The 16,102-nt window shown below is 41.8% G+C and overlaps 1 protein-coding gene across 1 annotated transcript; it reads right to left on the bottom strand.

The window, feature by feature from the left end:
• Positions 1-2,120: 2,120 nt before the first annotated feature.
• On the bottom strand, positions 2,121-14,769 carry CENPW (centromere protein W). The gene is made up of 3 exons (XM_038395836.2): positions 14,431-14,769; positions 4,776-4,889; positions 2,121-3,225 (listed from the first exon to the last, which is right to left on the bottom strand). Exons 1-3 carry the CDS (start codon positions 14,518-14,520, stop codon positions 3,199-3,201), a joined length of 231 nt encoding a protein of 76 aa, XP_038251764.1. The 5' UTR covers positions 14,521-14,769; the 3' UTR covers positions 2,121-3,198.
• Between the last annotated feature and the right edge of the window lie 1,333 nt (positions 14,770-16,102).

Below are 16,102 nucleotides of genomic sequence, written 5' to 3'. Positions count from 1 at the left end.
TATTTTAAACTTATAATAATTTCAAAATAATCCAGTACAGCACTCCCCAAGCAAAATGGCTGTTAATTGATGACAGGCAGGGTGCTCTGCCCCAGCCCCCTAGGCTCAGTTCAGTGCACTTGTACAGCTTGGTAATAATTGCCTGTGCTCTGAAGCACTAGACTGGTCAACTATGCCCTTTCTTACTCCTCATTGCAACTGGGAAGAGAAGGACTGAGTACACACAGACCAGATCAATAGCTGTTTACAGGATCCTTAGAATCTTATGCCTGAGCCTTTGTGCTGCAAGCCCCAGGGAAATTCTTGCAGGGAAAAAGTCTTGTTGCTTGATGAGTATTCAAATATTTTTAGTACATTTCTCAAGATACTTACTTGGCACGATTGAAAAATCCCATGCAGAGTTACCTTTAAAGAAGGGAAAATATTTACTTAACTTTTCTTCCTTGAAGATATTCTCTCACAGAATTCTTGCACAACCACACACCTCTGAGTGTTTGCAGGGATGTTTTGAGGGCACTGTGTATTTTGTTTCTTTTGTAATATATTTTGGTACTCACTTTAAAAATGTACCTTATTTTTATTGGCTTTTTCTCGGATCTATTTGCGTCTGTGGGAAGGTTCTGGGTGTTGAGGTATTGGTAGTGAGAACGTGGGACATTGAACAGTGCTTCAAAAGGATAAAAAATTGTAAGAGTTTTGCCTTGTCTTCCTAGCAGAGAAGTTACTAAGCTTTGTAAGAGAGCAGCTTCTTCCTGTGTCCTCCCTAATATGCCTGGGACAGAACCTATGCATGTTCAGTCAGACAGAAATTCTATAAATTGGAAACTATACACCACTAGCAATATTTGCAAGCCAGCAGTGCTTCAAAAGCCGGACTCTAGAGAATGAAAGAGAATTAACTTTTACAAAACCCTAGGACCCTACATACACAAAAGTATTTTAAGAGGATGTAAAGATAGTTGTACAACTAAGTATTCAAAACGTAGGTCATTGTTAAAGTTGTTCCTGTAACGATAACTCTTGCTTTTGTGCATATGTATTACAGTAACTTAATTATATGTTCATATAATTTCTCAAACACCACAAAATAGAGTATTTTTTCTACATAATATATGAATATAATACAATACTTCATACATACATACATCGTATGAAGTAATACAATACTTCATTTCTGCCTGACAATCTTTGGAAGCATATAAAAAGTGCACAATTGACTAACTATACAACAGAGTATCAAAATTTGCTAGTATATAGAGGTTAGCTGGAGATTCAAGTGCACTAGTTTTGCAAATAACTATCATCTTCTGAACTGCACCCTGGGAAGGCTGTCCTGATGGTAGGCAAAAAATACACCGGCTGACAAAATACTAGAAAACTTAGTTTTGACTTAGATCTTTTCTATTAAGGTCTTTCTAAAGCATACTGGAACAATAAGGCTCCATTCATTCCTTCTGCTTCCTTCATGACTGTCTCCTCAGCTTTCCCTCTCCTACACATCCTCCCCCTCACTTTCATTGTGGGTGTGAATATAAGAGAGAGGAAAAGGAGAGACAGATGAGTCCAAGCATTGGAGCACCTTCTTTTCCCACCCATCAGCTAGTGGTACTGAAAGTTGGTAAGGCAAGAGGGAGTCCATCTTTCTTCTTCCCATCTCCATCCTCAGCTAGTGGTACCGGAGCAGAGAAGAGTCTCTACTCACCTGCCCCAGTGCCACAGGAAGTTGAATGGTAGAGGGAGAGCCACAGAGCATCTCTCCCATCTTTCTCCCCATCCACAAGCTAATGGTACTGAAGAGCAAGAACACAAAAGGAAATAACTGAACCCCAAAGAATTCATCTCCCCCTCTGTATACAGTTATGGATAAAACTTTTAAACACCCCTGAAAAGCAGTTTAGATATTTTGCCAAAAGAATACACCAAATTGTACTAGAATGCAGGATTTAAAATATAGAAAGAAGCAAGCTATTTGTACAGTATATGCATTTGGATTTAAATTTTACTACAATTTGCTTAAATAGATCTGAATATTTTCATTTGGTAAAATTCCTGTTTGATTTACCTTTGTATACTTGAGTCCTGTTAACATATTAACAGTATAAGACAATTCAACACGACCACATTGTATAAAAAGTCTTTATTTTTTTCTGTTCAATGAAAAATAAATAACTGATATGCACACATGAAGCACTGTTAACTAATGTTACATAAATCACAAAGCAACATAAAAGAAGTGTTATTGCATGAAAGAATAAGGTACAAGTCTACATTTTTAAAAATTTAGTTTCATAAGGATTCCAGACACTTGAAATTGAAGCACTATATATGTAAAATATATACAAACATATCCTCACACCACTGAGATTCAACCCAGAGAAATGAAGGCAGAGAGCAGCATAGCATCCATGCCTAGCTGATCCTTGATGCATCTTCTAGGTCTAACGTCAAGCATAGCAACTGATGTCAGTTGTAGTGGTTGTTTTTATGAAGTGCACCTGTCCACAAGGACCTAAGTTAAGACCATCAGCTCATTTGACGTAAACCACAGGACAGTCAATGGAACAATTTTGGGAGAAGTCAGGACACCATCTAAAAATAAAGGTTCCGTATCCCATTACCAGTCCCAAAAAATACAGAAGGTTTATTTAAGTAACTTGTGCTGTTCTTTAAAATTATTTCAAGAATTAAGGCTCTGAAATTAGATATTTATAAATAATCTGAAACCAAGATATTTGATGCAACATTATCAGACTGTCAGTCTTCTTTAAGAAGCCAACATTTTGCTGCTATAACAAAAACTAACCAGACATTTAGCATAAACTCCTCATTAATAAGTCTCTCTTAGAATGATTAATATATTAGGAATACGACTACAGTAAACACATGGAAGGGAAATGCTATAGGCTTGTCCCAGTATTTTAGTTGAAGATGCAACCGAAAACTTACATTATAAAAAAAAAAAAACTACTTTCACAACAAGTGTAAGAGACTCATGCATAAAGGAATGCATATCATGAGTAAACATGGATGTTTAAGAACATAAGCCCAATTCCTCAACAAAGGTAAAGCAGTGTAGCTCTATTGACTTCAATGAAATTATGCGTATTTATACCAACTGAGGATCTTAGCCATGATACTTAAGAGTTAATAAAAATACACTGGTAAAGCAAGCAAGATTAGAGAGTACTTCTTGATTTCCTAGCCTCTGCTCTTCTTTAAGATAACCTGTGAAAATGAAAGAAAGTATACTCATCATTACTTATATGCCCACTGTGATTCAAACAAAATCAGTCATATTGAAATTCATATCACAGAACATACTTTAGACAAAATGCAACTTCAAAAGCAAAACTTTCTAAAACAAATGTTTTCTAGAGACCACCCAGAAGCGTCAATAGTTCTTCAAAGCTCTCACCACATCCCTTCAGGCTCTGACCCCATTATATCTAGATAGCACAAGAGGTTATAAAATGTGATTTTACTGCTGTTATGGGTTGATTTTTGTTTGTAATACTTCATATTGGGGTTTTTTTTAATCTATGAAAAGGGCACCAAAACTTTTGAATGGGCATTTTTTGGTTTAGAGTTTAAATTGAGAAGTTCACTTCTCAGCCCAACTAGGACCATTTAAGTGTTAACATTATTAAAACGAAGCAATTTCTTCTTTCTCCATCTTTTCACTTAAAAAAATAGAAGAGCAACGATATTTAAATAATATTAAGACTGCACAGTTAAAAGGTTAGAAATGCACACGATTCTAACCGCAATATTTAACAGGGCCACACTACACATCTTCTATATTTTGTATTAAATATATTAGCATTAATATATCCAGCAAATATTTTACAAGAAAAATAGGACTAGAAAATTTAATACGAATGGGGTGCTGGGCCTCCAATATGTAAAAGCTGCATGGCATCATTTTTCCATTTTGTCCAGTCCTACTAAGGGAGATGCAAGGATGACTCAGCATCTGAAAGAAATTGAGTTTTGGATGAGCCTTACACTTCCAAGTGTTCCTCTCCCACACTCCACTCAGGAATTCCCTTGCCTAAAGGAAACAGGGCAGGGTCCAGGGAGAGAGAGAAACAAGTTGGGGTCTAGGATTCGAAGGAGCATCAGATGCCCTCTGCTGATGTTTGTCTTAAACTGCTTTTTGTCATTTCATGCAATCTACTTGTGAAGCTCTCTCAGACCACCCACTTAGCCTGGGCTCAAGATGATATTCCTCACCTCCCCACTGGTAACTGACCCACATGTATTGTTGCAGTTAAAATCAGCAGAGCCACTCAACCTACAGCTCCCTTAATATAACAACATTTTCCACAAACACCTCTCCACTCTGGAACTTGATCCCGTTCTTAGTCTGGAAGAGTCCAGATTTTCATCACTCCCCATACCCGACAGACTGAAGGGCAGGGAAATTATGGTCTTCGTTTTGGAAAGTTTTTAAATTTGGGGTTATGGAAAGAGATGGGGAACATGTTAATGTGCGGGCAGTTTATTTGATGTTATTGTAGTGAATTTTACAACACTGATTTTTTTTTTATTATTGTTAAGGTTCCGGAGGATTAATATATTTTGAGGCGGGTTTTTTTTATTAAATGTTTTGTTTATATATAAAAAACATAGCAAAGATAGCATTGCTCTAGAAATCTTTACTGTTGTATATCCTGGCTTTTGTATAGTAACAATGCAATCTTATCTGTAAACCTTTAATATTAAGTGTTTAAGCAAAAAAAGGGAGAAAGAAATTTCAACTTTAATTTTATTACCTTTGCTGCCGCCATGGTATGTTCAGATTTAATTGTTTTACTCTTGTTCTCGAAAGCATTTGCCCTGGCTTCTTCTGCTAATCGGTGGAGAAACAGTAAGAAGTTCAAATGCACCTTTGAAGAACAAAACACCAATGCAGTGAAATAGGTTTCCAACAAAATGCTTAAAAACTGTCAATCATTTATACTGATTTAGCAAATACTTTATTTTTAAACAGGCATGAATCCTTTACTTCAAAAGATGCAGTGAAATATTTCTGAATTCCTGTGAAGGGTTTTCAAGAAAACCCTATTTCTCAGCTACAGTTTAATTTTCTAGCCCTGAACATTTCTTGGCCCCAAAATTTCCTGCACACACAGCTTCAATTTAGCCAAACTTTTAAAAAGTGCTGTACTAAAAAAAGCCACAGACACACCCGCAGGCATAATACTTGGTCCTACAGAATATACTTTGGTGTTTCCCAACACTTTCCTAAAAAAAAAAAGTCCTGTCTACAACTAGGAGTTACACCTTTCCGTTCAAACCATGTACTCATTTAGTTTGTCGATAACTAAAAAAACCTGGATTTAGTTTAGATTTTATGAATCACCCTTGAGCCTTCTCGCTTTGTGCTGAATATTTACCTACAATTATTTTCAGAGATAGTGTTTCTTTATCTAACCATTCTTTAGGAACTGGGGGGGAAAGGAGCAATTAGTACCATATGACCAGTTAACTCTTTCCTGCCATCAACAAGTATAGTCCACAAACTAGTTTGGGAAATTCTTCCCGTATGTTAGTCCAAGACTCTCATTTCCAATCCTGCAGTGCAAAGCAGCAGCAACTATCTCCTGCGTCAAATGAAATGATCCCTCACACCCTGTCCATATTGCAGATGAAATTAAGGAAAGGGCAGCGCTCTGCTCCATCAATCTCAACCCTCAAGCTATGGCTACGCTAGAGAGCTTACAGCACCGCAGCTGGACTAACACAGCTGTGCTGCTGTAAACTCTCCAATGCAGCTGTTCTAAATTGAGGGGACAGATCTCTCCCATAGGCTTAATTACTCTACCCACCGCGAGAAGTGGTAGCTATGTCAGTGGGAGAAGCTCTCCTGCTGACATAGTGCTGTCCACACTAGCGCTCAAGTCGGTCTAACTTATGTTGCTTGGAGTGGCTTTTCACATCCCAAGCGACATAAATTATACTGACAGAAGTGAGAGTGTAGACATAATCTAATTTAAACATACAGAATAAGGGAGCCATTACAGACTCCCTCAAACTCCTCCACATCTTCTTGCACCAAGCAGATCTCAAACACAGGATAGAATATACCCCACTGATGAATGGAATAACCTCTATCAAAATAAATAGCTTCTTAAAGATTAACTTAAAATCATAAAAATGCAAGTGCCAGAGAGGTGATTAAAAATAAATCTCTTGATAAATGTAGTGCCTCAGTTCTCAAAGGAAAGAGGAAAAGAAAAGGAGAAACTAAACTACAGATTGTACAGTTTAACACAACCAACCAGTCACCAGAGGCCTAATCCCAAAAACATTTACTCACAAGTGGCCCCATTATCTTCAATGGACTACTTGAGTAAACGCACTCCTGTAATCTTAATACAGCAGAATTAAACTATTATACACTGCTCTTGACCCCCACAGGTAATGTCCATTGACAACAATGGAAATTTGGTCATGGATCAAGGGCAGACATGGGTCTTTAAGTTTTCAACTATAAACATACACATGAGTTCATATTATGACCCACTACACACTTATTTCCTACTGCAGAGGTTTTATTCTAAGTGACTAGTTTAAAACTGATATAGGATGATAGATGGTCAATAGTATTTTAAAAGTTAAAAGTTTGCCAGAAGCTGGGAATGGGCGACGGGGGATGATGGATTACTTGGTTACCTGTTCTGTTCATTCCATCTGGGGCACCTGGCATTGGCCACTGTTGGAAAACAGGATACTGGGCTAGATGGACCTTTGTTCTGACCAAGTATGGCCATTTCTTATGTTCTAATGGTTGAATTTTAAAATAAGCATTTTACCCTAACAGGTTTCATTTACAAGTGAAAAGATTAGAGAAAAATCTTTTATTTATGTGATTTATATAAAAATCTACAAGATAAAAATTTTATTCTCAATCAGAAAGTTTAGAAAAGACCACTGGAATATGCTATTAAGTTATATTTCATTCATATCGTGTCATCATAAAACATGTAAAAACAATTTCTTGCTTATTTCTCTCAATATCTGTTCTGCAAAGCTAGAAAATTATATAACAAGAAAAAATACAATTCAGAGTTTATTTACTGGAAATACTTTGGTAATAGATGTACAATACACACAGAAGATCTACTGTTGAGAACAAGCATATTTTTAATGGTAGCATACCACATGGATGAAATTTTTTAATCTGCTGAACTACAGAAGTATTAATATGCAACAGATATGTCCAAATCATGCCAATTTTTACATAAATATATGTACTATATAAAAAGCAGACATTCTTGCAGGTTTGCCTGGCAAACTATCAAAGCCATTTTTAATCTGATTAAAAATTTTAAACTACTCATGCAGAGACTATTTGAAACATTCAAACTATAGTGGCACTAAAATAATGTTCAGCATAAGAACCTGGATTATTGAACATATCAACATGTGGATTAGAGTTTTGGAAAATGGTAATTACACAAATTTTCCACATTTTAAATTCTTAAAGTAATTGAAAAATGAATTCGTTCTGCTGACATTTATACTCTACTATTGCATCAAAAGGTAAAAATCTTCATTTGAAAGTCAGCTTTAAAGAGTGTTTTTCTCTCTGACCAGCTGTGTTCTTATTATTCTATTTTTAATAGCACTGTTTTCCAAGGTTTGAGAAGTTTTCCCCTGCAATCATGAATTTAAAAGATACATACCAGTGTAAGTAAAATCAGAGTGCTCCTCAAGAAAACAGATAATAAATATTTCAAAAATAATTTAAAGGGACAAGACCAAGGCAGGTGGAATGGAAAAAAGAAAAAAAAGTGATCCCCCCAATAAAACTGATGGAAATGTCCAAGCAGGTGAGTGAGTTATTGCTAAGTACCTAAGCGTAAACATTTCATCCAGTCACTGAATGATTGTATATTATACTAGTACATCTCAAGCGGAAAAAGTACTATACAAGACAAAATTCTACACTACTCATTGCAACAATGACCCTGCATTATAATGCTGAACTCCCATTAATCAGAAAAATATCTGTAGGCATGAAACTGCTAAAATAGCAGCATTAAAGAGTAAACTCCTCCATTTTACCCCAAGGAAAAAGTATAGAAAGAATCAGTACAAACTTCTTCACATTGTTCTGCTGGTGTGCCTTAAGCTGGCTGAGGATACATCTGAAATGAAAGATCTCTTTCTTAAGATTCAGCACCAATACTGCAAACAAAGAGGGCAGGATGATATCTGAGGTGGTTTTTATAATTTAGATACATGTCTGTGGTTCTAAAATAAAACAGTCAAATAGGGTGCTGTTCTTCTCCCATTACCTCAAACTGGAGGAAAGCCTGTAGTTCCACAACTTGAGACCTTACAAAAGATCCAAGCCCTCTCGGACAGCTGAAAAACTGACTGCCATATGCTTTTACTATACTTCTGGCATGTGGTGAGTGTAGAAGGTAGATGATGCAGGAGAGAAGAGTCCGCTCCTCACCTAAACTAGCCAACAGAAGATGCCAAACCCAGGGGTGTATTAAGCTCTGCCTCTCTCTCAGATAGGCATCCAACGCTAGGCACCTACCTCTGGTTGGCAATCTGACTTACATGACTATGCCATTTTTGCAAGAAGCTGGGGGAGTGAGAGAACAAGAGAGGCTCTCCTTCATAACTTTTAGCACAGAGATACTCAGCTGGGATGCGGGAGACACCCTCTCCTCCCGAGGAGGAGAAGGGATTTGAGCAGGGATCTGCCACCTCTCAGGCGAGTGCCTGTAACCACTGGACTATAGAATATGCTCATGTGGCGCTCCCTCACTCTCTCCTACTGAAGCTGTTCTACTGCGTATAAATAATTTTTAAAAAAAGTCATTGGAGCAGGGTGACTGGATCCTGGGTCCTCCCACCTCCAAAATGAGTGCTCTAACCATTATGTTACACAGTCACTCTTGAGCTCTTTCTCTTTCCAAATCTTTCATTATTTAGTCACAGAGTAACAGCAGTGGCTGGCTAGGCTATAGGGGATGCAGCCATCCCCCCACTTCTCTTTGTTTTATCATTTTCTGCGCCACCCTGTCACCCATATGTACAGCCAGGTTCAGCAGATGAAGCCTGCATCCAGCAGCACCAAAGCCAGGAAGAGGGCGGGCATGTGTGTCCTGGGGGAGGGCCCCACCTGCATGCTGGACTCTCAGAAGGTGGAGCTAGATTCCTCAGTTGTGGCAGGGGGCACTAGATCTTGAGCAGCGCTTCCTGAGAAGGCCGACATTTGAAAATCGCCAGTTGCAGGAGACTTCATCAAGTGAGGAGGCTTGGGAGCCATGTCTAAAGCTAGGGGGCAGAAGAGCTCTGGCTTCCAGAGAGCCTCAGCAAGGAAATGGGACATACCTATCCTAGTAGAGATTCTGGGGATTTCCCAAGAAGAGGAGACGGGGCTGGCATGGAGAGCGAAGTCCCCATGCTGGGGATCAGGATGAAGTTCACTGGGATGGGATGAGATGAGATGAGAGTCCCAGGAGAGATCCTGAGGGAACTGGGTTGGGAGAGTCTCAGGGGAAGTCAGGGATCCTGAGGTAATGGGGTCAAGGTGGGGAGAGGAGGGAATAATAAAGAGAGTCCCAGGAGAGAGAGGAGAAATCCTGAGTCCCTGCATCCAGCTGCACCCAGAAGGGTCTGAGTGTCACAGGTAGGGTTGCCAATTTTCTAATGACACAAGACCGAACACCCTAGCCCCACCCCTTCCCCAAAACCATGCACCCTGCCCCACCCCTTCTCCAAGGTCCTGCACCTGCTCACTGCATTCCCCCTCCCTCAGTGGCTCGCTCTCCCCCACCCTCACTCACTTTCACTGGGCTGGGGCAGGGGGTTGGAGTGTGGAAGGGGATGAGGGCTCTGGGATGGAACTGCGGGTTGAGGCAAGGGGTTGGGGTACGGGGGGGGGTGAGGGCTCTGGCTGGGGGCAGAGGGGTTTTGGGTGTGGGAGGGGGCTGTGGAATCCATCTGGGGGTGCAGGCTCTGGGGTGGGGCTGGGTATGAGAGGTTTGTGGTGCAGGATGGGGCTCCAGGGTTGGGGAAGGTTCAGGGCTAGGGCAGGGGGTTGGGTCACAGGCTTACCTCCAGCAGCTCCCAGTCAGTGGTGCAGTGGGGGGCCTAAGGCAGGCTTCCTGCCTGTCCTGGCACCGCAGACCGCGCTGCACCCTGGAAGCAGCCATCAGGTCCAGCTGCTAGGCAGAGGTGTGGCAGGTGGCTCTGTGCACACTGCTCTTGTCCGCAGGCACCGCCCCCGCAGCTCCCATTGCCTACATTTTCCGGCCAATGGGAGTGCGGAGCCAGTGCTTGGGGCAGGGCAGCACACAGAGCCTTGTGTGCTCCCCCCCCACCTAGGGGCCAGACCCAATGGCCACTTCCAGGGCACAGCGTGGAGCCAAGACAGGTAGGGACTAGTCTGCCTGAGCGCCACAGCACCGCCGACCAGACTTTTAACAGCCCGGTCAGCGATGCTGATCGGAGATGCCAGGGTCCCTTTACAACCAGGTATTCCAGTTGAACACCAGACACCTGGTCACCCTAGTCATGGGGGGTGAGGCCCCATCTGTGTGCATAAACACATGCCAGATGATGCTGTGGCAGGCTCTTCCCAATCTACAAGCTGGAAGAGCCAATGGGCTGGAGCAGGCAGCCAAGCCCAGCCCCACAGGGCAGGAGCCGCTGCTGAAGGGTGATTGCAGAGTGGGCTCAGCCGCTGCAACCCCACCCCAAGAATGTATTCGCCAGACACCTGTGGCAAAAGCATCAACAGGAGAGAGAGAGGGAGCTCCCTCTCAGAATATCCCATAGCTCAATGGTTAGGACCCTCCCCTGAGAATGACAGACCCCTGTTCAAATCCCTTCTTCCCACCAGGTGGACTTGACCTGGGAATCCCCCATATCCCAGATGAGTACCCTAATCACCACGCTAAAAGTTATGATGCAAGTCTTCCTCCTCTTCCTCTCATGCCCAGACATTTTGTGCAAGCTCACCTACAGGGGGTCTGATCCAGTAGCCAAGTTCTCAGCAGACTTACCAGATCAGGCCCCACAGGCAAGTTACACAGAGAAACAACTATCTTTCTTCAGTTCCTGCATCACTATGGGGCTTAGGTGTCTGGAAGCCTGGCATGGGGCTGCAGTGTGTGGGAAGGCAGGCAGAAACACAGGCACCATGGGAACTTTTACTGTAAAAATTTAGAGACTAACAAATTTATTAGAGCATAAGCTTTCGTGAGCTACAGCTCACTTCGTAGTGAGCTGTAGCTCACGAAAGCTTATGCTCTAATAAATTTGTTAGTCTCTAAGGTGCCACAAGTACTCCTTTTCTTTTTGCGAATACAGACTAACACGGCTGCTACTCTGAAACCTGTAAAAATTTAGGCATCTATGGGTGAGGTGGCAGCTGTGCAGGGTGTTGTGAATTCCAGTAGGGCCTGATACTGAGATTTAGACACCTGAAGTGGGAGTTAGGTACTTAAGTTCTTTTGTCTTTAGTCTAGTTTAGAAACTACCTAACAGTTCTTTTCATATCTGGAATGTGCAACCTACCCTCCCTAAATTATGCTGTCATTTTGGGAAAAGACAAGCCACAAATACTGACTGAGATAGAAAAGGCAGAACACAATTTTCAAATCTTGTTAGGAAAAAGTCAGTTATACCATGTGCTCTTTGTACCAGAGTCCAATTTACATCCAGGCATATCAACTGTTTGTGTTTTTACTTGTCAATTCATAGAAGTTGCTATTGCTAGAAAGTATTAGCAGTAGCCAAAAGTTGTCAAGAGTATCACATACGGATGATCATCATCCTGAGACATTCCTTCTAAAACATAGGAGAAACAGATTGCTCCTCCTTACAACAGCAAATATGTTCACTGACTACAAGTATTTTTAACAACATTTTTGCAGGAATGATTAGTTTAATATCACATTCTGAGCACTGAGTCTGCCCTATATTGTTTTAAGCAAGTGACTTGAAGGCAGGTTCCTTAAAATATAAGGTTACGGGCTATAGCTATTTCTACATGATTATTTCCGTTTTTATTTGGTACTGTATATCTAAATCTAGCTTCAGATACACCAAATCCCACCCTCAGAAATGCTGCCAAATGCCATGTTTAACATATAAAACAGATTTTGAACTTAAGTGAAACATTTTGTGCATGTATATAATTTTCACTACTGCATTCAGACACTTTGTTCTCCTTCAATTATATATGTGGAAGTAAACAAAAATCTTCATTCTACACCTCTAAAATAAGTAATTCATTTACGAACAAAAAGGTGAAAAGCACTTCCAAATCTGGATCAAAGTACTCAACTCTCATCCCAAACACTAGACCCAGATACTTCTGTGCATGAGGGCAGCTTTGTGCTACTGGCCCGAGCTCCCACGAAGTCTGATTAACCAGCCAAGGTAGGAGGATCCTTAGGTGGCAAACACTTCCTATGCTACCATCCCATCTCTACAGCCAGAACAAGTAGCGTGGCCAAAATATCCATACATCCCAGCCTCAGCATAACTCTATTAACCCCCGTTTTCTGAAAATTCAGCTGTAGATGTCTGACTTCTATCCAGTTGTTTGACTCCACCTAGTATTTCCAAAATGTACTTGTTCTACATAGAGAACAAAAGAACCCAGGAAATCCTGGTGCCTAGTACGCTTCAAATTACTAGATGGAATGCATTCCATCCCTCAGTTTGAGGCCTAAGTTATTCAGGTCTCTTTACAGGAAAATGCACAATTTAAGATACATACATGCAGTGCATCTCTGTTATTAACCAACATTCAGTTAACTGACAGTCAACCACAAGTCCACCACAGCATTACACTCATTTATCCCAAGTCCCCATTTCCAAAATATAGCATCTATACACAAACAACTCTCCAAACACCAGTTATACATGTTATTTATTCAAAAGTTGGCCAAATAGCCATCAGTTAGTAACCATATGGTTAACTCACCTTTGCTGTAATACATATGGAAAAGTGCAATATAAGAACTAGGCAGGTGGGAAACTGCAATTACTGCTTCTGATTGGCTAAAAATTGCCTATATCCTCTTAGTGTCACCCTATTTCCCTCAAAGACCAGCCTGCTTAGCCTTTCATTAATCTGTTATTTCTTTTAGATTGTACACTCTTTGGAGGCAGGGTCTGTCATTTACTATATATACACAGTACCTGTAACAAAGGTGGCTGGATCTGATCAGCCTGTAGAAGCAACTACAAAATAAAACAGGCTTGGCAGAATATGATTTTTATTTATAATTTTGATGGATAATATCAATATTTATTTTGACAGGTTTCAGAGTAGCAGCCGTGTTAGTCTGCATCTGCAAAAAGAAAAGGAGTACTTGTGGCATCTTAGAGACTAACAAATTTATTTGAGCATAAGTTTTTGTGAGCTACAGCTCACTTCATTGGATGCACTTTTGAAGTATTTTTTCAATTTATATGTTCATAGTTGCAGGAAATTATTAGGATCTCAGACAGTTTAACGACAGTAGACACTAAGGCCAGGTCACCCTACAGACTTATATCAGTATAACTGTTACTCAGGGGTGTGAAAAATCCCTAGCCCTGAGCAACATAGTTATACCAATCTAACCTTATGCATAGATGATAGTATTATGTCAGCAGGAGAGCTTCTCTCACAACATTGCTCGTGTGGAGACTGATTAACTAGGCCGACAGGAGAAGCTCTCCCATCAGCATAGGAGCATCTTTACTTAAGCACTACAGCGGCACAACTGTAGCCAATGCAGCATTTTAAGTATAGACCTGCCCTGAGTTTAAAAAAATTAAAGTATTATCGCCATTAAAACACAAGTTCTCACATGTTAAACGATGCAAAGTATATCTCCTTAAATCAAATAAAATTGTCAAGTAGCACTTTTCCTACTTTGCCCATTTGCAAATATCGATTATTAGTCACAGAAATATTTTTTCATTGGGTTCTGTGTGCTACAGTGAAATCAACCATTTACCAATAAAATCGAATCTTTTCAAGCCTAAATATTAACAATATGATGGTCAATCTGGTGTCCCTGATGCGTGTAGTACCTTGTAATGCACTTCTACTGACCTCACCTCCCAGTGCCCAGAAGCTACCTAGACCCACACACACAAGCGGGGCGGGGGCAGCTCAACTCTCTAGTGAGCCAAAACTGCACAGCAACTAGGGACCAGTCACATCCCCGGGGCCCCAAGGCGGCGCAGCCCCACATCCCCTCGCACCAGGGTGACCTACCCACCGCGTGTCTCCCCCCGCCTCCCCCCCGGGCAGCTGGTTCCGTACCCCCGTCGCAGCCTGATATTTGGAAGCTGCAGAGCCGCTGTCGCAGGAGGAGGGGAGCTTGTCTGCCAGGGGCTGGAGTTCGCGCCTGCGCAGATCCCTCGGCCCCCCCCCCGCCCCGTTCCCCTCACCAGCAGGTCGGCGTTGGCCGCCAGACGAAGTCGGGGCTTGTGTCTCTTTATCAGCTTCCGCAGGGTGCTGCGGGGCGCCGCTCGCTTCATCCTCCCCGCCAGCGCCGTGCAGGCTACAGCCCCCCGGGGAGCCGAGAGCGCAGCGCAGCGCGCGGCGGGGCCGGTCGTTCACGCGCGGGTCCAACCGCCCTTTCCGGTCCCCGCCAGCCTCGGGACCGTTCGAATCCGCCGCTCAACCGCCGCGCAGCCGCACCAAGACTCCCGCTGACGCGCCCGCCTGCAACAGGGAAGACGAAGGCTCCTCCCCTTTGCCTGTGAGCGTTAAGGCGAAGCGCGCGCCGCTGGGCTGCGGGAAGTAACGCGTGCGCTGTCCCCTCCCCCCCCCATCCTCCTCTTCTTCCTTCCCGCAGCCATAGCCAAGGCGCGCTGTGGCGGGGAGAGCGGGAGATTGCACCTGCTCTGTCATTGGGGCAGTAGAGTTCTTCTCCCAGGCTTCAGAGTAGCAGCCGTGTTAGTCTGTGTTCGCAAAAAGAAAAGGAGGACTTGTGGCACCTTAGAGACTAACCAATTTATTAGAGCATAAGCTTTCGTGAGCTATATCAATCTCCCCCCCCTGTTTTTTCCACCAGATGCATCCGATGAAGTGAGCTGTAGCTCACGAAAGCTTATGCTCTAATAAATTGGTTAGTCTCTAAGGTGCCACAAGTCCTCCTTTTCTCCCAGGCTGCACATCATTCAATCGCAGCCATTAAAATAAAGCCAAATCTGACAACTTCGGCCAGGAGTTGCAACAGAGAGCACCCAACAGGGCCAGGGCCTGCACTGCCCAATTTCTGCCCCCAGCTTTGCCAGTCAGTTACTAGTGATTTGTTGCAGCCTGGAGCTCACCTACCCAGTGGCTCTCAACCTTTCCCTGACTACTGTACTGCTTTCAGGAATCTGATTTGTTCTATCTACCCCAAGTTACACCTCACTTAAGGACTACTTGCTTACAAAATCAGACATAAAAATACAAACGTGTCACAGCACAGCATTGCTGAAAAAAATGCTTACTTTCTCATTTGTATCATATAAACCAAATGGAATATAAATATTATACTTACATTTCAGTGCATAGTATATAGAGCCGTATAAAAAAAAGTCATTGTATGAAAGTTTAGTTTGTACTAACTTCACTAGTGCATTTTATGTAGCCTGTTGTAAAACTAGGCAAATATCTAGATGAGTTAAATTACCCCTTGTTACCCCAAAATTTGGACCGCAGGTACTCCAAGAGCGATTTGCTTATGCTTATGCAATTTATTCTGTCCAAATGTGTAATAAGGTTGTGACTTGCGCTAAAGGAATTGCCAGGGTGTTACCAGGGGGCTTGCTAACCCCGAAAGGACACGGATACAGCCTTCCGCTCAAGGATTGATACACACAAGCAGAACTTGTTCAAAAACAAAAGAATATTTATTTAAAAGAAATTAGTTACAAAATATCTCATAAAGTAAGAAAGAAATACATAGAGCATAGTAAAACACAATAGAATTACATTTAAAAATCATATAATAAAATGGTGCACCAAAATAAAAGATACATAATACACAAAAGATACAGACCATAGAGCAGTTACAATGTAATAGCCATATAGAGACCCTGAATACACAAAGGCCTTAGTTTTAACATT

Source organism: Dermochelys coriacea, chromosome 3 (assembly GCF_009764565.3).
Source record: "Dermochelys coriacea isolate rDerCor1 chromosome 3, rDerCor1.pri.v4, whole genome shotgun sequence".
NCBI lineage: Eukaryota > Metazoa > Chordata > Testudines > Dermochelyidae > Dermochelys > Dermochelys coriacea.
This window is presented reverse-complemented; position numbering and strand designations above follow the sequence as displayed.

Bases quoted from the DNA above. Each gene is read 5' to 3' on its own strand.
- CENPW (XM_038395836.2), bottom strand. From the start codon at position 14,520: ATGAAGCGAGCGGCGCCCCGCAGCACCCTGCGGAAGCTGATAAAGAGA. The intron at 4,890-14,430 runs GTGAGGGGAACG...TGTTCTTCAAAG, and splicing joins CGGCCAACGCCGACCTGCTG to GTGCATTTGAACTTCTTACT. The intron at 3,226-4,775 runs GTAATAAAATTA...TCATTTTCACAG, and splicing joins ATACCATGGCGGCAGCAAAG to GTTATCTTAAAGAAGAGCAG.